At 38.8% G+C, this 27,402-nt stretch overlaps 1 protein-coding gene across 1 annotated transcript in view; it reads left to right on the top strand.

Moving 5' to 3' along the window:
• Positions 1–24,581, top strand: part of LOC145768217 (dynein axonemal heavy chain 5-like) — a 131,708-nt gene extending 107,127 nt beyond the window's left edge. The window contains exons 74-89 of the mRNA XM_082579705.1: positions 166–312; positions 3,346–3,557; positions 3,927–4,117; positions 4,585–4,723; positions 5,598–5,766; positions 10,452–10,587; positions 12,861–13,000; positions 14,672–14,848; positions 15,169–15,357; positions 16,078–16,231; positions 16,523–16,662; positions 17,018–17,212; positions 17,584–17,733; positions 18,333–18,461; positions 21,738–21,944; positions 22,452–24,581. Coding sequence (XP_082435831.1) covers positions 166–312; positions 3,346–3,557; positions 3,927–4,117; positions 4,585–4,723; positions 5,598–5,766; positions 10,452–10,587; positions 12,861–13,000; positions 14,672–14,848; positions 15,169–15,357; positions 16,078–16,231; positions 16,523–16,662; positions 17,018–17,212; positions 17,584–17,733; positions 18,333–18,461; positions 21,738–21,944; positions 22,452–22,679 — 2,703 coding nt within the window. The 3' untranslated portion in view covers positions 22,680–24,581. The remainder of the gene's footprint in view (positions 1–165; positions 313–3,345; positions 3,558–3,926; positions 4,118–4,584; positions 4,724–5,597; positions 5,767–10,451; positions 10,588–12,860; positions 13,001–14,671; positions 14,849–15,168; positions 15,358–16,077; positions 16,232–16,522; positions 16,663–17,017; positions 17,213–17,583; positions 17,734–18,332; positions 18,462–21,737; positions 21,945–22,451) is intronic.
• Positions 24,582–27,402: the final 2,821 nt, after the last annotated feature.

Genomic DNA, 27,402 nt, shown 5'->3' on the forward strand with positions numbered 1-27,402 from the left:
TGATGCAGTTGTTGAATCCTCCCACCGACACCTCGTCACAACGCGTCATCAGTTATCATCCTTTTAAAAATCCAACTAGCGTTGCTTCCCATGTGCATGGCCTCCACGGAAGGTGATTTTGCTATAATTTAACAACGTGATTAACTGATTATTCAACTTCCCAAGGAACTGGAAGCGGAACGAATTAATCTCTTAGAAGATGTGACTAAAAACAAAAGGAAAATGCAGGAGCTAGAAGACAATCTTCTTTACAGACTTACATCCACTCAAGGATCTCTAGTGGAAGATCATAGTCTGGTTCAAGTTCTTCAGGTAAAAAACAAAAGTAATTTCTTACTTTTCACTTCACATTAAATACTGTAATTATGCTTTGGTGGTAGACTACTCTGTATCTTGGTCTTTGCGCTTGAAAAACGTTAGTGAGGAAAGTTTTTCATTTAATAGATTCTAGACTTACGGTACAGTAAGAATGAACTCCACACACAAAGAAAAGACGGAAACTTCCCTCGGTCTACCTCAGCGACTGAGTCTAAGTCTCTATAAGTTTACAAAACTTGCAAGTTATTCGTAAACTCAATTTTCATCTTTTGTTTGTCAAAAAAATAAATGTGTTCACATGCAATCATAATGCATTGAATATCGATGTAATAAAATATCAATTCGGTGTCACTTTGTTGCCATGTAGTGTTAGACAGTATTTATACCCAGCCAGCAAGCCCAACTAGGGCCCAGTGAAAATGCAAGTTGGCACTTGGGCTTGTGAGCATACCATGTAGGTTATTTATGGGCCACAAATGTGTTAACACAAATCCAATTTTTCATGTTTGTTTAATAATAAAGCTCCAAAACGAGCCCCACCTCTTAATTTCAACTTCTTATCATTTTCTTGTTGTTTGAAAATGAAAGCAGGAAATGTGAGCAATAATGTGAGTTGAATTGTGTGTAGCCCAGTTGTAAAATCATCCTAACATGAGTGATAAATGAGTTCCCAAACGGAATGGCCCGTTTCGGTGAGTCCGATTCGGTGAGTTTCCTATTCGGTGAGAGCCTTTTTCGGAGAGTTCCCTATTTGGTGATTTTTTGAATTTTTTTTTAAATTATTGCGCACCGTAGCCTAATTATCATTGCCGTTTTAGGGTTAGGGGTTAGGAGTTAGGGTTGAGGTTAGGGTTGGGGTTAGGGGTTGGGGTTAGGGTCTTATTTCAACGTTTAGCGACGTTAAAACGATGTAAAAGCGGCAATGATAATTAGGTAATCGAATCGGACTGACCGAATCGGACTCACCGAATAGTAGCAGACCCGTTCCCCAATATAGAAAAAACGATTTTACAAAAGAAAAATATTTTCATTAGCTGTATAAAAATAACTTTTTCAGTGTTATGTCTATACAGCCAATAATTATTGCAAGGATTACTGTGAAATCTCATGTGGTTTCAGACTGGGTAGCCCATTTGCACAACATTTTACAAAATTTAGGCTGAGTTGAATTTTCCACATTAATTCAGAATAAATAATTTAAATTAATACACCATCTGTTATCATGGAAAAATAGGTATTTTTACGCATCTTCTTCTTTCACCTTCCCTTCAACCACAAAGAAAGCTGTTTCCATTACCTCTGAACTCCTTTTTCGGCCTAAGGTTCAGTGGCACATCGCATCCGTCTGTGATCCAGATTGCAAAGAACATCAGATCGACACCACTTGGAAGCGTTTTTTTTTTAATTATTTCATACTGGGATGTCCAATTGGGTAGGAACTTGACAAGTACAGTGTAACTGGGACCCAGTAGGGAAGTTCAGTAAGAACCCAACATATTTCTCCTTTGGTACCCAGATGGGCCCCAATTTTCTGGCTGGGTATACATCTCCCTTTTTCCTTCTCTTTAATGTTATTTCTCAACGTCTATATGCCATTACAACATAAAATTGCTGCGTATGATATATAGGCACTAGGAAAATTGCCCGTCAGATAATTGCCACCCGGAAAATTTCCCGCCGGAAAATTACCCGAGTGGGAATATTGCCCGCCAGAAAATTGCCCGTGTGGGAACATTGCCGTCGAGAACATTGCCACCCGGAAAATTGCCCGTCTTTGAGTAAGAAATAGCTGCGAAAAAAGTCCAGCTGTTAGTCTGTATTGAACCATTGTTCCTCTAATAATTTAAACTTAGCACCCAGCTGTAATAAAAGGCGTGATAAATTTTAATCTGTAAATGCCAAACTAAATGAAAAAATGCTTCTGGGGAATATAAATATCAACTCTCTATTTCATACCGACAAAAGTATAGGCTACAGCTTTACACTGAGTTCTGAGGACAGTCTTCTTTCAGATTCCGTTATTGTCTCAAATTTTGTCTCAAATTTTGTCACCCCAAAATGGTGACCGTCATAAAAAGTGAGCGCGGAAAAGACATTCTTGTAGATGAATCACAATTTATGTATCATCGGAATAAGACGAATGAAAGTGGTATTACGATTTATTGGGAGTGCAGTGAAAGAAAATCTACAAATTGCAAAGCAAGATTACACGCGAACTCGCATATTGATGTTGTTATTGTTAACTAAGAAGTGAAAACTTGCTGATCTGCCATGCACAACGCACATGACACGAACTGTTATGTTGCCACCCTTCTTAATTGTTTTGTATATTATCATGGAATCGTCCGGGTGTTTTGATGGATGTATTCTCATTATTTGCCTTCTGTATGATCGCTTTGGTTAACACATGAGCATTGAGCAACAATAGTAATCATGTAAGTTTCTGATATCAATTAAACCTTCCCCATACTTGTCATTCCCGCATGAAAGTTGTTGCTACTTTCAATGTCTAAATGATAAATTTATGATGTGATGTGCCTTTATTACTGCGAATTACCTAATGTACATTTTCAATCAAGTTTGCTACAGATTAAAGTAGGCTACTTCATGAACTTCGCTTAATATATGACAAAGATCAGTGTCAAAACGTGATAATTAAATCTCGTCGCACCAATCTGGTTGCAAGGGTGCTAAGTTTAGACTATTTGAGGAACAATGGTTCATTACAGACTCACAGCTAGATTTTTTTCGCAGTAATTTCTTACTCAAAGACGGGCGATTTTCCGGGTGGCAATTTTCTCGACGGCAATCTTCCCACACGGGCAATTTTCCGGCGGGCAATATTCCCATACGGGCAATTTTCCGGCGGGAAATTTTCCGGGTGGCAATTTTCCGACGGGCAATCTTCCTGTCACGGATATATATATAAGCAAGAACCACTAATCTTACAATATTTAATATTGCTTTAATGTATAAGAGTGAAAATAAGAGCGAAACTGCATTAGATTTAGAAACGGTCTCCTGCAGGTGACGAAAACAACGGCAGAGGAAGTGAGTGAGAAGTTGTCGATTGCGGAAGAGACGGAGCACAAGATTAGCACGGCACGAGAGGAGTACAGACCAGTGGCTAGTAGAGGATCCATCTTGTACTTCCTCATCACTGAGATGAGCTTGGTCAACGTCATGTATCAAACATCACTTGCTCAAATTCTCGAAGTTTTTGACCAGAGCATACAAAAGTAACGTTGGTTCAATAAAATTCATTGATTTGTAGCAACAGTAAAAGAACGGTAACAGTTTATATCAGTTAGTTGGAGTTGATTGCTTTTTGTTTTATTGGCGCTCTCTTACAGTCTAAACTTGGTTTGTCCCAGCCTATATTGTCCATCCGATTTCGTTAAATGACAATCATCAATGTATGATGGTTGGTGATGGTGATTAGGTCTCAGATCTTTTCATTAAATGAAATTTGACAAGCTTTTTCTCCAAATGACCTAAGATTCCTTGTATCGGGATCAATATTAACGCAATAACGAAACGAAAGAGGTGCTTGGAAGGAAAAAACTGTCGCTAAAATTTAACTTGTGGCATTAACCTATTTTTTACAGATCCGCCAAATCTCCAGTTCCTGCAAAGAGGATTGCTAATATCATAGATTATCTCACTTACGCTATTTACTGCTACACTGCCAGAGGTTTTTATGAGGAACACAAGTATCTTTTCACTCTATTGTTGGCGCTAAAAATCGATCTTCAGTCGGGGAAAGTATCTTCCACTGAATTTGACATTTTGATAAAAGGTAAATTTATTTTTTATATGTATGCAAGGTGTTAACTTTAAGCTTTAACTTTTAACCAGTCTAGCATGAACAGTTATACTGCGACTAACCAACTTCAGCCTCTGGCATTACTATGATGAAATCAAGATATCCATGTGACAATGGTATGCATAGCCTTATGGGAGTCATCGGAAACAATTCATTAACGATAGTTTCTGTCACTTAAATGAACTCCGAGTTAATTTAATTCTTGCTTCGGTCAAAAACCTCTTACGTTACTTGGACTTGTTACTCATACTGTATTATCAGCTAATCAAAAGTTCTAGCATACTTGCAAGCTCTGTACAATGAAAAGAAGGATACCGACCTAAAAACCACCATATTCAACTGTAACGTTGATGCATATAGTCTATACTTTGCACAAAAACTATTACCTTTTTTTACCCTTAATTTTCATAACATTTATTTTTGGTTTCTGAAAATACCAGGCGGGGCTGCTTTGGACTTGAACTCTGTGGAAGCGAAACCCAAAAAGTGGATACTGGATGTCACGTGGTTGAACTTGGTTCGTCTTACTTCACTGCCCATGTTCAAACAGATCACAACTCAAGTGACGTCAAATGACAAGTAGGTCATTGTTGCAAGTGTCAGTCAAAAAATCCATCATTTTCAATGACTGTAAACGCAGATATTGAATCAATATAAAAATGACAAATTTTTCTGTCTGAGAAGATCTATTCATTGCCGAACTTAGCAGTTTCATTATTGCACGATTTTTTTATGTGATGGTCAGAATGAAAAAAGACAAAATAAAAGTGACAAACCTGCTGTAAAGGTGAGATCTAATGAGCAACAGATTCTTTTCATGTAAAATCGGTTTTATGTCTTATTTACAGAGTTTCCAGTTGCATTGCATAGAAGGAACAACCAAAAATAAACAAACGTGTTTTAAAAAACGCCTTTCTGTGTTTAAAAACACATATTACTTTGTTTAGGGACAGTGGAATACTGGGACGACTCAGTTTACTAAATTTTACCGCAATATGGACAGCTGTAGGGTCACTGTTAAATTCAAAAATTGGCAGAACTGCACAAAGTTCTCTTTGGTTTCACGTTAATGCATTCTCATGAAATGAAATGCTATATTTTGCTTGAAATTTGGGGTGTTAAAACATCGGTAAAACCTTACTGCAGCAGTGTGAGGCTACTTACCGTTACCACTGTAGCGTGAAGTCTACTGCTGCATTACCATGACTTAAATAGTATAAAACAAACACGATATCACGAGTTTTGATAGATTTATTTTTGCAATACACACTTTGTACAATGTACATACGTGACAGATCACATGTATTGCACCTGGATATGCAATATATAGAGGTAGACGTCGAGCTGTAGTTGCATCAAATTTTGTCATAACACTATGACTCTCCACTTGTCCACCTTATTTTTGATTGAGCAATCCCCTACTTCTACCATCACTAATTTTGTTTTCACTTAGGGCATGGAAGTCATGGTTTGATGATGATGCCCCTGAAGAGAGGGATACTCCAGATGGGTACAGCAAATCACTAGATGTCTTCCGAAAGTTCCTCTTCATCAGAAGTTGGTGTCCGGATCGGACAACAGCTATGGCTAGATACTACATCGTCGATTCTATTGGAAAACGGGTAAAATATGAGAAAAATGAAATAGCACAGTATATTCTGCGTAAGAAACAAAAAAAAGTTATTATCCATCACCAACTTAATTCAATGCAAAAATTTAAGAAAAGTATGTCTCACATTGTTTTTGCGTCTTATCTGTGACACAGTGACTAAGGTTTGGATACAACAACAGCAGCCATTCGACAAATTAGTCAGGTTCGTTATGTAATTTCGTTCAAAATTTTTGGAGATTAGCAAACCTATACATTTTCGGAAAGCTTAGACCATGAGGAATCCGAAAAACGTTGATTACATTTGCAGAGATGTCCACATGGCCGCCATTTTGAATTTTTAAAATGGCCTTTGAATTTTTAAAATGACAAAATATATATTTTGATATGTTTTGGCTCCTAATAAACTTAGAAACTTCATCAAACATGCTAATTCTATGTTTTAAGGGTCAAGAAATCCATTAGAAGCATACCTAGATACCAAGCGTTAACCACTTTGCAATTATCCGCCATATTGGTTTTCAAAATGGCCGCCGAAAATATATTTCGTTACATTACTACTTATATACAGTGTTACGTCGTATTTGTCCGCTTACAAAAAGTATTTGTCCGTAATTAAGTATAAAAATGAAAATAATGAAATAAAAAAGTATTTATTCATATTTGTTGTCTGCCTGCTGAAAAGGCACCACACATGGAACAATCATTGCAGTATATCAGAAAGCAAATGTTTCAGGAGAACTAATCGTACCAAAGCTCGAACTTACTGCAGTAAAGAACTTATTAATCCTTCCATATCATGTGCCCATTAAGCCATGTGCCAAGCCAAAGCCAGAATTTGACAACAGAGCGCGGAGGTTTGAGGCCAACACAACAGGTGCTGCTCAGTCATATGAACTGACCCAGTTAGGGTGGGTCACAGCATCTACTTTGTCTAGAACAAGAGAAAATTATGAACAGACCAAGATCCACGGATGGGCAGGATACAAGTCACTCATCTCATCTTGCCAACCACTCGCTCATGTTGTGCCCTGCCCCTGCTACCCGAAGTTGCTCACGAGTGGCCTACTATGCTGACTGTGATTCTACAAGTATCCCAGCTGAAGACGTTAGTCGTTGGTCAGGGGTACCCAACTGTGATAATCTTCCACATGGCCCTCTACGAAAAGGCAGTACAGTTGCTAGACGCACGGGTCGACCTGAAAAGAGAAATTGTTTCCAGACTGGGTGATCTGCATGCTGTGATGGCTGCACTAACAGCTCTCGGAACTTCCATAGAGTACTCTGGGATTGATGATGCCTGGATCGAAGCCGATGTGTATGGATCTGCGACCACAAGACAAATTCTCAAGTGTGCGCACTACAAGAGAACTCTTCGTGCACACATCCACACTTACATAGCTTTGCATGAACTGGCCTTGGATCAGTTTTTCACAGAGAAGCCACATCTGAAGATTATCTGCTCAGATCAGAAGATAAGGTCCAGGAGGCATGTACATCGTTATCTGATAACAGAAACATTACTCCTGAATCCATCTCGACTTCTCATGACCATCTGGAACGAATCCTCATAGATGAAGATGTGATGCAGCAATCGAAAGCATGGGAAACGGAGAAGTCCTCTAATGCGATGTTCAAGTCAATGATGAACTATGTTCACCGTGTGGAAACGATCTTATTCTTTGTCAAGGTATCCCGGAATGCAGATCTCAATCTCCATTTGCAAGCTGGTGAGGAACTGAATAAACCCTAGATCGGATAAAGTACAAGTGCCTTTGGCCACGGTATATTGCAGATATGCATGACCTGAAGATCAACCACCCAGCGACTTGGTGTGAACTTCAAGAAGGCAATGTGTCTTTTACCAAGGGTGAGATCCCACTTGTGTCCATTGGTGCAGATTTTGCATGCGAGCAGTTCAACAAGATGATGAAAGTCCGCTCTGGACTAATTGGCATTTCTAACAACAATGCCTGGCAACGGTTTTTCCTGGCTGCACCAAAGATGTCGCGCCTCTCAGAAAAGTTCAAAGAGCAGTTTGGAGACATTTCTTCCAAAAAAAATTCACCCTAAAGTACAACCAGCCATTGTCAGGAAAGAGCATGAAGCTGTTGACAAGATAAAAGCTACCATACTGAGTCATGGAAATCTATTCGCAGTTGAAGGTGATGAGTTGTATAACTTCATCACAGACGCATGTGTTCCACAAAAAAATGTCAAACAGATCCTGACCGTCGATGAGCAGGGACAACAGCTCTACAAAGAGTATGTTGCAGAACGTATTAATGGTGATGTCAGCTTATGGGCACCAGTTATGAAGCAGAACAACTCCATGTACATGTCAAGAAACAAGAAGCAAACAGTCAAGGTTCGTGACCAGACGGTCGATCTGAAAGAAACAAAAGATCTCTACGGGCGCTTCATGGTCCTATCCAGATCAAGCCGGGACATTGACCAGAAGAACGTTATCGGTAACTATGAGTTCACCCTCACACCGAGAGCACTATTCGCTCCAGACGGATCAGTTCTACCATGCACTGATAAATCAAAACTCATCCATTGCCTGCAGCATCTGGTTGAAACTGATGGAACAGAGCATGATGCGCATGAACCAGCATCGGGTGGACAGAGAGTTGACACTGCCAATACAGAACTGTTACCATCGGCATCGCACATGAGTCAGAAAATTTCCATTGTCAATAGCATGGTGGTCGTCCAGAAGATGACAAAGAATACGGGGCCATCACGACAGTCAAAGATCTTAGCCAACACTTCAATGACAAGCTCATGACGTTGACAGCAGAGTTTGACGAGATTATCCTGGTGTTCGACACATACAAGTCTGACTCTTTGAAACAGAAAACAAGAGCAAGACGACGAAAAGACAAAGATCCCGTCTAATACCAAATCATGGATGACACCAGAATCAAGCACATACCACTGAGTAGGTTCCTGTCCCATAACCAAACGAAAGCAGATTTGACACAGTATCTTGCTGAAAAAGTAATCGGATACAACAAGCATTCTCCAAAGCTGGTGATAACTTCAGCGTCAGGCCACACCAGAAGCAATCGGAACATCACGTTTGAAGTGAACAATCACGAAGAAGCTGACACCTTGATGATCTGCCTCGCAGCATCAGCATCACAGCGGAGTCCTGGTGCGCAGTTAGTCTTTTTCAGTCTGGACACAGACGTTCTTGTCCTTGCTGTTGCAAACTACGACCAACTCTGCAAACACTCGTCCATTTCCATGCTATCAGGTACACTGGTGATCGCACCAATATGGAGAGCTCCAGGACAAGAGAAGGCGAAAGCATTAGGCTACCCGTATTCCATACTTTCAGTGGAGCTGATAATGTTGGCAGATTTCAGGATTGGATAAAACCAAGTGGTTCCAACAGTACTTGAAGGCAGGAATGGAAACAATCAATGCACTAATTCAGTTACCTGAGTACAGCACACTATCTCAGAATGTGAAAGAAATGCTGGCCAACTTTGTCTGCACAATGTAGGCTACTGCCCGAAGGGTGTCCACATAAACAACATTCCAGAACTGAGATGGCACCTGTTTTGCAAGAACTTGGCGGAGAATGAAAACTTGTCTCCAACGATTGGTGCATTAGAGGAGCACGTTGAACGCGTGCGAGTTCAGAGTCGTGTCTGGTGCCAAGCCACTTTCAAGTGGCAACAGCTCCTTGATCCACTTCGGCATGGCTACCATCAGCATGAAAGTGGGATTTCACCTATCACAACAAAAAATTTACCTGCACCACAAGCCATTATTCAGCTAGACCGATGCCAATGCAAAACCAACTGCTCAACCCAGAGATGTTCGTGTCGAAGGAACAACTTGACCTGCACCGACTTGTGCCTGTGTGGGACAGACTGCGAAAATGACGTTGACTGTAATGCTGGAAATAAGACTCAGGACAGCTGTTGGAAAATTGAATTGTTTTTTGTTTGTCCAAAATATGACAGTGGCGTGCAGGCTTGCTTCTAATGAATTCCTTAGTCAACATAACTTAGCACTAGCATGTTGAATGAACTTTATATCTCAACTAGTTAGTTGTAATGTACCGTAATGAAATATAATTTCGGCGGCCATTTTGAAAACCAATATGGCGGATAATTGCAAAGTGGTTAACGCTAAGTATCTAGGTATGCTTCTAATGGATTTCTTGACCCTTGAAACATAGAATTAGCATATTTGATAAAGTTTCTAAGTTTATTAGGAGCCGAGATATATCAAAACATATATTTTGCGGCGGCCATTTTTTAAATTCAAAATGGCGGCCATGTGGACATCTCTGCAAATGTAATCAACGTTTTTCGGATTCCTCATGATCTAAGCTTTCCGAAAATGTATAGGTTTGCTAATCTCCAAAAATTTTGAACGAAACTCTTTTTTTTGACATAGTGAACCTGACTAAATTAAGCAAATCAGGCGTTTACGCGCAGCTTAATCTGCAAACTACTGTTTTTTTTACGCACCAACGTTTATCTCTTGATGAAACCGCCGATTACTGATTCACAGATAAATGTCGCGCAAAATGATTCTCAATTAACTAATCAGAAGATTAAGTTAATCGATCGATTAAAAAATCCAGTGTTGGTGCATCTAACAAGTGTCTCTATTTACAATCTTGTCATTCATAATTATATAATGACCCAGTGATTATGTTTGGTTTCCCCTCAGTATGCAGATGGAGTTACATTAAATCTGGAAAAATTGTACGAAGAGAGCAACATCCGAACTCCGATGATATGTCTTCTGTCAATGGGATCTGATCCCACAGAGCAAATCGAAAAACTGGCCAAGAAACTAAACACAAGTGAGCAGAACATAGTCTTACTGGGTGTGCTTGGTTTTGTTGACGAACTGCGCTACTGCTCATCCCGTTGATATTTTTCATCACTAGTATAAAGGAAATTCTTTTTTTTTTTACTGCACTTTTTCTTTAAGCCATTATAAGCAAGATCTTCAGCGGTTACTGATCGTGTGCTTCAAGTAAACAATTTGGGCCTTGAATTGTTATCAATGTAGCAAACAATTATAATTTAGGCTCTAGTGATATCTAAGGGAGTCAAACTAGGCGACAATGCGGTGACGGTGCCTTTGGCAGTAGTTTCTTTATGGCCAGGATTAATATTCTAAAGAGGCTTTCGTAGTCTGAGGATAGAGATCTAACATTCTGTTTCAACAGTTCACAAACAATGCATAGACAATTTTCAATGCATAGACAATTTTCCATCAGCATACTTTGAAGTTAGGAGCTAAATAATAGGTTTTAGAAATCACGCTATGCCTATTGGTCCGTAAAAGTTGTGGTGTTGCAAAGCAAAAAAAAAAGCTCCGCTCTGCACGAAATGAATTGCAAGCTTTTTATTGCTCACTGAGCCATTTAAACCCAAGAAAGGTTACCTTTTTTTTAAATTGCAACTTTTATTTGGTCTAAAACAGGGTTTCCCAAACTGTGGTCCGCGGACCACTGGTGGTCCGCGACGACTGCCCAGGTGGTCCGTGGCCATATGACCAGAAATTAGAAAGTCACACATATACGTTGTACAGTACGTACCCTGTCAAAGATAATTGCCGCAGTTCTTTACAACTTAAATGATTTCGAAAGCTTTTGCTATCCAGTATCGTAAATCTTACTTGTTGCATCTTCGTTGCAGTTTAAAAGTTGTTTTCGAAAAATTCTCGTATTCAACATTCTCATTTAACTTGTTCGAGTGAGGTGGTGTGGTATGGGCATGTTTTGAGAAGGGATGAAGATGATGTTTTGAGAAGAGCGCTGGAGTTGCAAGTGGAGGGTCGTAGAAAACAAGGAAGACCCAAGAAAGCGTGGAAAGGGCAAGTTGAGGAGGAAAGCAGCAAGGTGGGCTTGACAATAGAGGACGCGTTAGACAGATTGATGTGGAGGCAGAGTGTGAAGGCAATTGCGGCACTTGGAGGTGAATCCGGCCACCTTCGGTAATGGGGACATCACCGGATTAAAAACTGGACTACTAGTAAAACTTGTAGCACGCGTATTTCAACTGCGAGAGTTCACTAGTAGCCGATGAAATTTGGCTTGGGAAACTTGCATACCTGGCAGACATTCTTAACTTTCTAAACCAATTGAACTTGTCACTTCAGGGAAGAGATGCGAACATTTTACTGACTCAAAACAAAATAACAGCATTCATCAAGAAACTCAACATATGGAAAACAAGGATAAATGATAATGTTGTTGATATGTTTCCTGTTTTGTGTGGCTACATTACCAAAAAATCCTTAATTAATACAGAGTTGATTTTCTCTGACGTTACACAACATTTGGAATTGCTTTCTGCACATTTCAAGAAGTAGAAAAGAGACATATGAGAATTTTGACTGGATTGTAAACCCTTTTGTTGTTACAAAGACTGATCTGTAAGGAGGCGAAGGAGAAGAGTTAGCCGAATTGTCATCTGATCGAACTTTAATGCTTAGTTTCAATCAAACAGCTGTTGCATTTTTCTGGTTGAGTGTTGTGGAGGAATACCCATTGCTATCTCAAAAGGCAACTAGAATTTTATTGCCTTTTTCCACGACCTGCATGTGTGAGACATCATTTTCTGCTCTTACCAATATAAAGACAAAATACAGGTCCAGACTTTCCGTGGACCCTGACTTACGAGTTTGCCTTTCACAAATAACTCCGAGAATTGATGACTTATGCAATAAGAAGCAATCCCATCCGTCCCATTGATGTTGTCAGTTTTTTAAATAAACAAAATTCGGTTTTATTTATTTTTACCTTTGTATTGGGGGTCCGCGAATAAACAGATTCACAAATAGTGGTCCGTGGCCCAAAAAAGTTTGGGAAACCCTGGTCTAAAAGCTTTAAAACCAAATACAATGTGAAATCTTTATGTTGGTAAATTCATTAATCTAAGGTCTATCTTAACAGTGGTATGTAGGCTATCGTCAAAGTTGAACCATCGGCACTTGGTCTTGCTACGTTTTTCACACGGCAATATGAAATTAAGCTTGCTTAACCGCATTCGTGCGTAGCTTAGAGTCATTAGACTATGTTATGCTATTTCTAAAACGCAAATTGATTAAAGCAATGAATTTTAGGATGCCAAGCAATATCCATGGGGCAGGGTCAGGAGATACACGCTCGAAGAATATTGCAGCAATCCATGCAAGATGGAGGATGGGTGTTGTTCCAAAACTGTCATCTCGGTCTCATGTTCATGGATGAGCTGCTGGAATCTGTAAGTGATCGGATACATCAAGCTATTTTTACTGGTTTGTGCTAGATGCATTGGTAGCCTACAATATTTATAACAAGACCAAGAATCGAAACCCCATCACAAGTAGCCTAAACCAGAGGCTGTAATGATATGTCTTGCATTAAGATGGTCATAACTTGTTGCTGCAACCAGCAGTTGTCAAACATCACTTAGCCCACTTCAAGCTAACAATTACCTCGGAAATAATCCGAAGTGAAGTAGACTATCCTTAATAGCAATTACACCACTGTAAGCAGTGTTGTACGCGTCAATGAAATAAATTGACGGCGTCAGCGTCAGCCCGAATTGCCTAAAAACTTTACGGCGTAAAGTACTGCGTCAGCTCTTAAAGAAATTGACGGCGTCAGCGTCAGCGCTAATCTCTAGCGCTATTTTAGCCAGGGTCTCACAAAACGAAAGCATTTCAACCAAGTTTAGGCTAACAATAGCTAGCCTATGAATAGGCTAAAGAGCAGATATTCTGTTTTGAGACTGTATTGTAATTAGCTGCTTAGCTTATTAGTTATTTCCTTGTAGAAGCACAAGCATTTCAAAACGTTTGTCTGATAATCTGCTGCGTTTCGGACGCATAATGTCCTTTCCAAGTGAAAACATGTATTCCACAGCAGCGCTGGATGGTATTGGTGTGTTGCATTTTAAAAAAAAGTCTTGAAAAGTTTCACTCGGAAAGGTATCACTGTTCCAAGCGTGCTTTGATAGTTTAGCATATATACTGTAAATCTTGTAACGATGTCCATTGCAACAAAATCGCTCTTTTCAGGGGCATACAGCTCTTGAAATAAAGTATCTTCAACCTCCGCGATGACATTCATTGATTTTTCGCTTTCGCTCTCCGAACCCTCGTTCTCGATAGGCTACTACTCACAATATGAGTGATCACCATTTAGCGCACTTCTTCCGCTTGTATTCCAGGTAGCCATTCCAACCAACGCGAAAGCCGGTAATTCAGCTGAGTCGCGCTGGCCAAAATACATTGTAAAACTCTAATTGTGAAACGAGATAACAAAAAGTGACGCATAGCGCTTGACGCTTAAAATCGGCAAAATAGTTGACGGCGCTATCACTTCCGTCAATTAAAAAAAAAATGACGGCGCTAGCCTCAGCGTCAACAAAAAGTTGACGTCGTCAAATTGACGGCGTCAACGTACAACACTGACTGTAAGTTTATGACAAGTTCTTGGCATTGACAAATACATGACACAAACTCAGACAACATGACACAGATAACTTATCGATAAAGTGTGAAGCACAATACAGACTAAGTTTGTTTTTGTTATGTATTGCAATCAAACAAATTAATAGGAATGTTGAAGTGACAGCTTTGATATCACAAATGACATGGTAATAGCACGTAGTTCTGTGCTCTGAAGTCCACTACAAGAACAGTTTTCAGTTCAGCTTGATCTAGTCTAGTGGATGAAATAATTCACTGGCTACAACACCAACAATACGTGGAAACTTTTGAGGCTTTTTCAGTTCGAGGATAAAAATTCCCACAATAAAAAAAATCCATCACGAGTTGTGCCATTGTCAGCTGACATTGAGTTACTTAAAAAAACTGAGCATACTTTCCTTTGATTGAAAGTTCTAGCAGAAAAATGCCGTCTAGTCTAAAAGTAAATTACTGTTTAGCTGCACGGTATAAACAGTGAAACCTGCCACCCCACGATGAGGATATTTATCACTACGGAGGTCAACCCTAAATTTCCCATTACCCTCCTCCAGTCATCTACCAAATTTACAAATGAACCCCCTCAAGGAATGAAAGCGGGGATTTCCAGAACATATGCCTCTGTGACGCAAGATCAGGTAAATAAAATAACTAATTGCTTGCTTTTTTTAACTTCGATTATGTTATTTTTAAAAAATTAATACCATAGGTTATTAATCAAGCGGCAACCGAAACGAAGTTTTGTTTGTGGTATACCTTTTACTCAACCTGAACTATATAGCCTAAATGCGAGGATTCGATATGGTTGCATTTGTGAATTTTTCTTCTGTTTAATAATGGGCTAAGTGTTGATAAATTGAAAAATTTATTTTAACATTCAGCAAATGTTTATATTTTTTTCTGTTTAATGACTTGTGGATTCAAACAAATCTCTGTATATGGCGTCACTATGCGACAGCTGGAAGTAACCAACATGCCGCAATGGCGCCCTCTTCTGTATACGACTGCATTTCTTCACTCGGTGGTACAAGAGAGGCGCAAGTTCGGTCCATTGGGTTGGAATATTCCATACGAATTCAATCAGAGCGACTTCACGGCTAGCGTGCAATTTATACAAAATCATCTTGACGACATAGACCCGAAAAAGGTGAGATGCGCGTGTTCGCCAGATTTCTTTCAGTCTCCAAAGTTAAGGTTTAGATTGCTTGGATCAAGATTGTTGAGGCATTTCTGGTTTGAATAGTCAACAGTTAGCGATTACTCTTTCGTTTCTGACTAAGAAAACTAAGTCATTTTTCGAATTTCTTCCTTGAATATGATCAATAATTTCAATGCTACATGACGTGTAGCCTACTGTTTATACTGCCATAATCACATCATTCCAACAAAAATATTTAGCATTTTAGAAAGTATATTCACGTTTTTTTACTACTTTTTTTCATCAAAACAATATGAAGCTAATATTTTTCCTTATGCCATAAAACTGTTAACAGCTTAATTCTGTTTCACTCCACATAAATTATTGCAGCAATGCTGAATACATGCTGTGGTGAATTTTCAGAAATAATTTGCAGTAGTCCCCGCTTATTAAGCCCACATCGGGACCGGACGATTTGGGACTTCATAAATGAGTAACCTATTAACCTTGGGTTTAATAAGCGGGGACTACTGTATAAGTAAATTCCAGAAAAAAAATAATAAATGACCAAACGCTTGGTCTGATCCACCTCTAAACAAAATATCACGAAATATTACAAGTTGTTCCATGAGGCTGAAATTTTGCTGTGATTCATTTAATGAATTTATACACCACACCAATTAAAATTTTCAGCATGTAAATATATCACTAACCTTCATACTGATGCAGGGCGTGTCCTTCAAGACGGTGAATTACATGATAGGAGAGGTCAACTATGGGGGACGTGTCACCGACGATTATGACAAAAGATTACTCAACACCTTCTGTAAGGTTTGGTTCGGGGAACACATGTTTGATCCAAAATTTGCTTTCTTTGCTAAAGGTAAAACAAATTTCTATACATTTTATAAACCTTATTTGCTTTTGTCGTAGGTAGTGTACTCTAAAATTCACAATTCTACAAATTCATTCCATATGTTTTTCTACTTAAAATGTTTTGGACACAAAAAGCATAAGAGACAAGCCTACAGAAGTTTGAGCAAGAAACTACAATAAAACTCTTTGTATGCAAATACCCTAAACGCAACCCACACATAATTTCAGCAATAAATCATTTTAGCGATACTTTTTTCATCAAAAACATTCCTACAAGTCAGTGCAATATAACGAACAGGTGGCTACGTCATACCACGCTGCATGAACATTGACGACTACCGGAGTGCCATCAGGAATCTTCCGGATGTTGACTCCCCGGAAGTTTTTGGACTCCACCCCAATGCTGATATCGCGTACCAGACGGATTCTTCTAATAAGGTGAATGTAGTATGGAAATGATTCTCACTAACAAACGCATTCCTTTTACGTCTGTAGATTGATCATGGAGTGAAATATATCTTTTTTATTGATTTGTAAGATACACTATTTCTCATGTACAGTAATTATGTTATCGTCTTGCAACGATGATGACTGTATGCTCTTTGACTCAGGTCAGAACTTTCTATAAAATGAAGTGAACCTACGACATTATAAAGCTATGGTTAGTTTGATAGAAGTTGTGGCGCGACGTTATGACATGTAATAGTAACCATAACATTATTTCTTTAAAGATGTAGTTTTACCCGATACAAAAAATTAAAAGAGCTTATTGCACATCTGTTAACCTTTTCAGGTTCTATCAACCATCCAGAGCATTCAGCCAAAAGATTCATCTGGAGGAGGAGGGGAAACCAGAGAGTCGGTTGTGGATCGCATGGCTAGTGAGATGCTAGAAAAGTTACCTGTTGACTATCTTCCTCATCAAGTCAAAGAGAGGATCATCAAGATGGGAGCCACGGACCCTCTAAACATATTCTTACGACAGGAGGTTGGTCATGATTGACATGAAACTGCAATAAAGCGACTTTTAAGGGTGAAATCAGCTAATGTCACAATAGTTGGAATAAGCAAAACTTAAAAAGTCATCTGGATGAAGAGCTGCCGGAGTAATACATGTTTAATCAAATCAAATAAGTATTTCATATTCGTAAGGGCTCAATCTTTGTTACGGCTAGAAGTAAACTTTTGTGTATTCCTGCTAGCATTTCATGAAGTGTTTTAACAAGACAGTGTCGCGTACTCTCTATGAGGATTGAGGAACCAACGGCCTTTGGAGTGCTGAATAAATATTCTTCGTTCGGCCGCTCAGCCAATAAATTCATTCCCTGCAGTGACGTACTTCTCTTTGATCGGTTGCAGGTGGACAGAATGCAGCGCGTCATCGGCTGCGTGAGGTCGACCCTATCCGACCTCCGTCTCGCCATAGAAGGAAGCATCATCATGAACGAAGCACTGCGTGATGCGCTCAATAGCATATACGATGCTCAGGTCCCACAAACATGGGCCAAGGTTAAAAAGCGGTTATGCTTAGGTTTTCTTTTCAATTCTTTTTTTTCAAATAGTTGTTTAAACTTCTCTTTCCTTAGTGTTTTTTCTCGTGATTACTTTACTCAACGAAATTACTGATTGATCTGCAACCTGGGATTATAATTTGCAACAACCCTGGTCAAAATGTGATTACTGGTAATATTATTCTTGTAGGATATAAAGTGAAGAACAAGAACTCAAATAACGTTATCTTTATGCAGCGTAACTGTAATGAAAATATTTTGAGGAAAACTTGTCAAGTAGGCTACGGTAGAGTTTAGAAAAAGTAGACAATCCACGTAACTCTCGCAAATCATCATTCATTGGATTCATATTGAGATTAAAAAAAAGTATCTAGAAATAGCATCATGTGAACAGTATACAATGAAACTCGAACAACACTCCTGAACATCTTTGGCAATATCAAATGAGATTTTCATCCTAAAAAGAAATTTTTGAAACAGTTAAATATAACGATCAATAGATACTATTCTGCATAAGGAGGTCTAAAGCTTGGAAACTGTGAAAAAATATTATCACTCTGTCAAAAAAGTAAACATTTTTCTGACAATGTTTAACAGATCTCTTGGGATTCCTCCAGCATTGGATTCTGGTTCAGTGGCTTGCTTGACCGCAACGCTCAATTCCGAAGCTGGCTTTTTGATGGCAAACCAAATCAGTTCTGGATGACTGGTTTCTTCAACCCTCAGGTAACTCGTATCAGTGTCATAATTCTTTCTAGTTCTTACACGTAAAGCCACTTTGAAAAGATTGATGAATTAGTGATGGTTATCACGGCAACATTTGTTCTCCGAATGTCTGTCGTCAGCAACGCACTCCCTTGCGAAATGCCGCGTCTCCCGCATCGATAGCAAACTCCAGATGGTCATCACTTGTATCCTCTCCATTTCGTAATGTCCGCAGTGATAAGATTGTTGCTGATGCAAATCATCTCCTGCAGAATAATTTCGAGCAAAGTAACCATTCTTGCCACAAGAATAACAAATCATTTCAAAATTTCTCTTAGGAACATTTCCAATTATAAGATCAGCTAAAGGTTTGTTTAAACATAACGCTTTCACAGTCCTTCTACGATACGGAGTTTCAAGGTGTGTATCCTTGCTAACAGTCCTTGTGTTAAAGTGTTATCAATTGACATCACATGGCCGACTTTACCAGTTAACTGAGTTTCTTTTATTAAATCTCTCTTCACCATTGTCCCCGTAGACCCAGTATCACGTAAAACTTTTACCTCTTTATCTCCAACTGTCCCAGTCACTACTGGCATATAATTTTTCAGGTATTAATAGCTTCTTAATCGTCTTTTCCAAATCGTCAATCCAAAACGTTTTACAGCAGCCTTAGAAGAAATTTTTAAGCAACTTAACTGGGAAGAAAAAGGAATCAAAATTGATGGTGAATACATAAACCATTTACGTTTTGCTGATGACATCATCCTTATATCTGAGCAACCTAAACAACTACAAACAATGCTAAGTGAACTCAATACAGAAAGCAAAAAGATTGGCCTTCATATGAACGAAAGTTATGTTTAACAAACTGGCAGACATCGACAACAATATTCTTTTGGACGGAGCGACTATCGAAAAAGTTGATCACTATATATATCTTGGCCAAAAAATTACAACCAACTCCAATAAAGAAGATGAAATCAAAAGAAGAATATCACTTGGATGGCAAGCCTTCGGAAGAGCAAGTTCGATATTTAAGTCAAAACTGCCTCTTTCTGTCAAGAAACAAGTCTACGATCAATGCATCCTTCCAACCGCTACATATGAAGCAGAAACTTGGAACCTTACAAAGAAATTAACATTTAAACTAAGAACTATGCAGAGAGCACATGAACGAATCATGATGGGTTTAACATGGCGAGATAAAAAGATTGCCGAATGGATCAGAAATCAAACGAAATTACGAGATATATTAAGCACAATCAAAAAACTAAAATAGTCCTGGGCAGGTCATATAGCAAGATATCAGGACAATAGATGGACTAAAAAATTAACAACATGGACACCACGAGAAACTAAAAGAAAGAAAGGAAAACCAAAAGTGAGATGGAGGGACGACATTGACAAACAATGCAATACAACCAATTGGTACCAACTAGCACATAATCATGTAAATTGGCATGAAAAGGGGAAGGCTTACGCTCTGCAGTGGGCTCTCACAGGCTGAAAATGATGAATCGTCTTTTCCATCGATGAACGACCGCAAATCTGATTGTCCAACTTGTGTCATTGTGAACAATAATGGCAGAAGTGTTACTGCCATAGATAGCACACCGATATTCAGCTTCTTGCTTTCCAAACCCAGTCTTAATTTTTCTAATTCAAGTTGTGCTCTCTTTTCTTCAGATTTTGTATCCCTTTGTGCCCTTTTCTCTTCTGCTTTACTTTGAGCTCTTTTCTCTTCAGCCTTTTCTTGCGCTCTTTTATCTTCAGCCTCTAGTTCACGTTGAGCTCTTTTCTCTTCAGCCTTAACCTGCGCTTTTTTCAGCTTCACGTTGAGTTCTTCTCAACATCTCGTTGCGCTTTTCTCTTCAGCCTCCAGTTCAACTTTCCTTATTTCACGAGCAGCTCTTCTTTTCTTTCTCTCTTTAGTCAGCTTCTCACTAAGCTTTTTGCTCCATTATCTTACCATATTCTTCAATCACAAACTGGGACTTCTCATTGGTATTCAGGCCCATTTGTTCAGACGTGCTCTGTAAATTTTCAACCATCTCAGTTTTGACAATATTGGTCATTTTGACTGCTTTCTTGATTTGTTCTTCGGTATCCCGCACGAGCCCCCAGAATGTCACAATTCTTTCTAGTTCTTACACGTAAAGAGACTCTGGAAAGATTGATGACGTAGTTTATTGGGATATAAGACGTTAAACAGTCTGGTCGAAAAGTTCTACTTGTGAAATATGAAAAGTTCTTGTGATAGATGAAAATTCTTGAACTGACGAATTGGTTCACCACTTCCCGCACATAAAGAAATCAAATTCTGAATAGTAAACGACTTTGTCGATTTCAAAATAAAGATGCACTACTACTTGCAACAGTTACTTTACAATTGGCAATAACTTTCAATTTTACAGTCTATTCAATATCGGCTAGAACACTCTACAATCGTCTTCTTTATACTTTTCATTAAAACTTCTAATCCCCATAATAAACAACTCTAATCACAACTCTCAACACAACTCTAATAATAACTGTGATCAGATCATGCGCCTATTTATAATAGGTTTGCTTCGACCAGAAGCTTCCAGAGACTATAGGATAATATTACATCGCAACTCATTCTTTTGGTCAACAAGTCAGAGAAGTTTCGATAATTAATCGCACGTATGCAGAAATTTTCTAGAAGCAAATTTCACAATAAAAGATTACGTAGCTAAAGGTTACTATCAGTTAGTAATCGTCGAAACACCACAACTGACTGACACAATAAAATAATTCACCTCTTCTAGAACAATAATGCAGCCTGCTGCCCGAGCTAGGCATATTGATTGTGACCATCAGCGAATGGTTTTTATGTTTTGAATGCTAAAATTGTGATTCTGCCGAGTTGTTTGTGTTGTTAGGTTGTTACATTTGTTGTAGATCCAAAATTAATGTGCTATATACGGTAACACAACATAGATTCCAACACCTGTTTTACCGTCGAAGCTATAAGCTTACTGCTCAAACAATCGGCTTCCGAAAAAAACGACACTCTGTAACTCTAAATAACTTCTTATTTTAGAGTTTTTAGTTTGCGTGTACAGTAAGAATATGATAATGAAGAAATCGACTCTACTGTGCCGAAACCTTTATTCTTGAATTGTAGGCTACAAGTTACCCAACTCGGCTGGTTTTATTTATTTACATGCAGAGAGGTAGACATTTTTAAATCAAATATATACAGCATAAACAATAGAAATCCTCTAGCAGCATTGTCAGTGTTTCTCATCGACAAATACTTACTCCCACCAGGGTTTCCTTACCGCCATGAGACAGGAAATAACACGTCATCACCAGGGATGGGCGCTGGATGGAGTGGTTCTGCATAACGACATCACTAAGATGATAAAAGAAGACATCACGTCACCACCAGAGGAAGGGATTTACGTGTATGGATTGTTTTTGGATGGGGCAGGATGGGATACACGCAACATGAGGCTGAAGGAACCGGCAAATAAAGTTAGTACTTATGAATAACTTTGCGCGTATCATTAAATTGAACTCTTTCAGGGCAGCTTCGCACAGTTGTAGCCTACAATACGTAATAGATTGAAAATGACTTCTTTAGTGAAGTCCACCGATTATACGGACTACATGTATGATTAAGGGCGTAATAAATAGATGTCAAATAATTGCTTGACAACTTAGGTCTAAAATTATTGACCTTTTTCTTATTTGTTGGGTAAAAAACTTGGCACTCTCGTTAAAAATTGGAGATATGCATATTTTTAGCCATTTTCCATTTTGGACGAATTTTTATTTGCACTGCTCGCAAGATATAAGCATGCTGATGTACTGACACCTACAACAAGTTAGCAAGCTTTCATGGACACAACTTGTGAACATTTGCATCAATAAATACAAGGCCCAAGGTCCTTACATTAGTTCACCTCTGCGACCGAGGACCTGTCCTTTTAACATGCCAGAAAGTCAAAGTTATAAGAGTGCACTTAATTTATTCGTCAGGTCTTGTTCACCAGCCTTCCTGTTGCTCATGTTTACGCCATCAACGCCACGAGCAAGGACGCCGTGAAGACACGACCCGGGCACGTCTACTACGACTGTCCGGTGTATAAGAAGCCTAGAAGGACGGACTTGACCTACATTTTTCCATTGAAACTTCACACCACACAGGCCCATGGGTCTGACAGATGGGCACTAAGAGGCGTAGCGCTTTTATGTGATACAAAGTAGGCCTAATCCAGAGTAAATGAGGTAAACTACACCCTAAAGTATAATTGTATAAAATGAATTTCAAAAAACCTAAAATCTTTTTTTACCTTGTAAAGTATTTTTCTTTGATTGTGAAACAAACTCATTGTTTAGGCTATAGAATTCAATCACTTTTCGTGGCCCTTCCATATCATTGCAACATGAAAATCATTGACTTACTGTATTTTAATCTTACCAGTGAACGTAAGCTGACTGAGTTACGAAAATAACGATTGATATATTTTTTTCCAATATTTCTGGTGAACATGGAACTCTAACATGTAGACCGGAGTTTCTAAAATAATAATCAATGGGATTTTAAACGTTGTTTTGACCTTGCTGTAACCATGGAAGTGTAGTTAGAAGTAGATGTGTTCTCTGTGAGTAGCAGTTTTTGAGTGCTGTTTTTCGTTTGTAGATTATAGTCTCACAACATTATTTGCGTACCACTGTAGTGCTCCGATCCTCATTCTCCCATTTGCTTAATAGCAAGAATGGGAGGCGTTCATTTACATTACGTGTATTGTTCGCATTGCCAGTTCTTATTGCCAGACACGTGGACGTTGCTATAATAGCATCTGGACTAGAAGTCAAACGCTAGGCATCATCTTGGCAGTAAACAGGATTGCCATATTGGCGGTTTTGATGCCAACTTTTAGAAATTTAACGTTTTTTAATGGATTCTCGGGTTAAAATATAGCACGGTTGCAACACCTTAGGCCAGGGGTCGGCAACCTTTTTCGCCACTACAGACCGGTTTTAGGCAGGCATATTGTGCGGACTGGCCTTTAGTAAAATACAAATGCTTGTTGCATGCAAATATATTCCAACTCATTTAGTCATCGTAACGCTGTTTTCATTAGAGCCCCGGGCTTGTTTTGCAGCAACTAGCTGTTTCCACCTAGAGATTATGGTAGTCAATGCCACCCTCAGTAAGTTTGTTATGTCCAGCTTACTTCGTAATTTTGTTATGTTTGCTGTCACCACAGAAAAAACCAGCCTCATGATAGGATGTTAAAAACGGTAGCAAGAATTTTAAGATGGTGATGAAAAGAAAGCTGTCGGTTTATGTATTTCTAATCTCTATTATGCTGTTATCGAGTTACAAATTACCTTTATTGCCTATCTTTGTGGTTGTCGGCCAGCTTGGAGCAGCGTACAAATTATGTGTTTATGGCATGCTCATCACGTTATGGCTCCTGCAAATTTCACACAAGGTCTTTGTCTTTATCGTGATATTTTTGTGCCTTTCTGTTCTAGACTTGAAGTCACTGTACAACACAATCCACATCGCTTTTTCGACTCAATCTTTATTAAAAATCTCTTTCGTAGTGCATCATGCCAAGTAGTGTCTTCCCCTAAGCTGTTACACAAACTGCACAGAACTAGGTTGACTTTGTATTTTACAGCCATTGAGTGGCCATTATTGTGTGTGTGAAATTATTTATTAGGTGTATGACCAAATTTATGATAAAGTAGAGCAAATTCTGGTTTCAGGATCCCTGTCGTTGTTTACAGTATTTTCTATTCATTAGGCAGCATTTTTCAAAGATAAACGAAGATGTCGGAATTGTTTGTTACTTAGATTTACCTGCATTGTTTAATCATTCTTTGATCCATTAGTCTGTCCCACGTTGTTACAATAGGATAGTTTATAAATGGCGGGTCTCACAATAGTCGGCCTCTACATTGGCGTAACGTCTTCAGATGTTGAATCAATTATAAAGAAAGCTGGCTTGTTTGTCTTATGTGACGCCTGGCATTATCAATTTTATTTTTCGCCCATTCCAGCAACGTACAGATCACGGCTAAACAAACATGCAGGACATAACAACAAGTAGGGTAGATAAAGCAGCAAAGGGACATGTAGTCATCAAGTCAACTGGTCAGTGTAAGATAAGTGTCATAATTTTATTATTTGTCTTTGCAAAACCGCCATTTCTCCAGTTTATTTCAAAAGCATTTGTGGTGATACATTTCCTGAGTTGAAAACTTTGTCAAAACACGAATGAGAGAATTTCCATAAAATGTTTATTTCTAAACTAGGTTTTTCGTGTCATTACCCAAGGGATGGCGCAGGGGGTAAGGCACCCGCTTTCCAATCATGCATGCAATCCTGGTTCGACTCCCGGCTTGTGCTGGTTGCTGACAAACACCGCTCACCTCTACCCAGGGTGTATTAAATAGGGTGGGCTTTTTGCTTGAATAACTGGACGAGTTTAATTTTTCCCTCCTAGGAGAAAACATCAATGTTTTGCATTGAAATCTAAAATTGATGCGTTGATCAAAACATTAAACATCTGAAAACAAAAAGTTCAAAATGATTTATTTGAAAAACTTAATTCCAATGCAAAAACAAAGTAAGCCTACCAAGCACCTCTCTCTTAAATCTCAGGAAAAACTTGCTGAACTATCTTCTGACTCTAAGTTGCGGCTTGAATTTTCTGGAAAAAAACTTCACACTTTTTTGCTGAACAATGTGAACATTGGAGTGGAATACCCATCATTAACCACTTTCTCCACCCTAGTCTGTACGCAAGCAACCCCAGCGTTAACCTAGAAGCCTACAGGCTTATCTACGACACCGAGAGCAGATTGCTCGGCGGTTGCAAACAACGGGGAGTACCTAAGCCCGCTCTTCTACTGAGTGCCAAGCAGGAATGAAGATTTAACATCATTTTTAAAAGATCTTTGGGATGACCCGATGCGGAATCGAACCCGATATCTACCGACGAAGAGACGAGCACTCAAACCACTAGACCATTCCGTAGGTTTGGTTTCGTTGTTTTCGTCACGATATCTGGAGATTAACTGAAAGTGTTTTGTGTCAAGGCTCGTAAAAGCTTCTCGGATATCCCACCAAGTTTTTGATGAGAAATTACCGTATCATCGGCTTAATTAAGTGTTTTTGAGACTGTGTTTGGTCAGTCGTAGTGTCGATGTTGAGAAGTGATGTCAGGACTTTCTTTCCTGTAGGTCTAATTGAGAGAAACCCGATCGATTCATTCTTACTACAGTATTCCAAGTTGTTGAACTAATTCCTCATTTCTTAATAATTTAATGTCTTGAATAACTTTTTCTCCAGGAATCAAAGATTTTGTCTCAATCAATGAGCTTCATGTATTTATAAGTTGCAAGATACAAGTTTTCCATATTTTTCAAATAACCTCGTAAACCATGCTGACAATCGCTTTTTGGTTTTCATTTTTAAAACTTCGGCTGATGAATTTAAATGTTGTTTCAAATAAATTGAAAACGTATCTAATTTATAACTGTAGCGTAGCGTAACTAATTTAACACCATTGAGCTGCAAAAGTTTGCTTTTGTTTTGTATTATTGTGTGGAATTTCAGGTATTAATCGATTGAAATCTTACTAGAGATGTACCGATATATCGGTATCGGTGATATCGGCCATTTTTTGAGTATCGGTATCGGCATCGGTATCGGCAAAATTTGGCCGATACTGTGGCAGATACTAAACATGTAAAAAAAAGGTGTTTGCTGCGGATTTTCTGCAGAAGCAAAGATATAGATTTTTTAAAGTAGTAACTAACGTCACATTGATGTAGAAAAATAACAACCTGTTCAAACTTTTGATACCTCACACTCCCATGACTTCATGCGCGCACCTTTTGGCATTGTTTGCTTAGTGGTTCTTTCATTCAAACAAAACGTTTTGTTTCAACAGTTTTGCGTTGTTTGATTCTTAAGTTGTGAAGGAGACTCAATTTCTCCAATATTTATTATTTGTGTTTCTTTTTTACTCTCAGCAAAGGATAAAATCAGGCCAAGACTACCCTGGTAGCAAAAATGTATAATTTTGCATCGTTTTTACATTGCTAAACGTTTAAAAAACCCATGTAACTTTGTTGATTTTAGTAAGCTGGTTCTATCAGTTTGTGATTTAATTTCCACCTTTCGTTGTAATAAACTCACCAAGCTCAAACAATGTCATGGCAGAATAAGTAGGCTCAAAATGAAAGCAATGGGACTACGAATCCTCACTAAACTAATCAAAATGGTCTTGTTGCGTCTAAGATGACAACCTCATTGTGAACAAAGGAGCGTTTTTCCCGGCTATCAACACAAGGCTGAGCACTCACTAGTAGGCTACAGCGAGCTGTTGCGATTTGCTACACCGTAATGGTTAGGCGATTGCCTAACCATTACGGTGTAGCTTCCACGCTAGCCATTTAGACCATCCAATCAACTATATGTTTCTCGGCAGCCGTTTTGTAGCAAGAACTGACATCGACAAAAATTGAAATGGCTACTGTGGAAGCTACACCGTTGTGGTTAGCGAATCGCAACTGCTCACTGTACTAGTGAGTGCTCAACCTTGTGCTGATAGCCTGGAAGAACGCTCCTTTCTTCACAAGGAGGTTGTCATCTTAGGCGCAACAAGACCATTTTGATTAGTTTGGTGAAGATTCGTAGTCCAATTGCTTTCATTTTGAGCCTACTTATTCTGCCATGACATTGTTTGAGCTTGGTGAGTTTATTACAACAAAAGGTGGAAATTAAATCACAAACTGATAGAACCAGCTTACTAAAAACAACCAAGTTACACAGGTTTTTTAAACGTTTAGCAATGTAAAAACGATGCAAAATTATACATTTGGCCTGGCAAAAGCTTTGCAATCAAATGACAAGCGCCCTAGGTTGCACATTACTTGTGGAATAGTTTTTGTACGACTACGGTAC

The sequence above is a fragment of the Aplidium turbinatum genome, chromosome 4, assembly GCF_918807975.1.
Source record: "Aplidium turbinatum chromosome 4, kaAplTurb1.1, whole genome shotgun sequence".
In the NCBI taxonomy this organism is placed as follows: domain Eukaryota; kingdom Metazoa; phylum Chordata; class Ascidiacea; order Aplousobranchia; family Polyclinidae; genus Aplidium; species Aplidium turbinatum.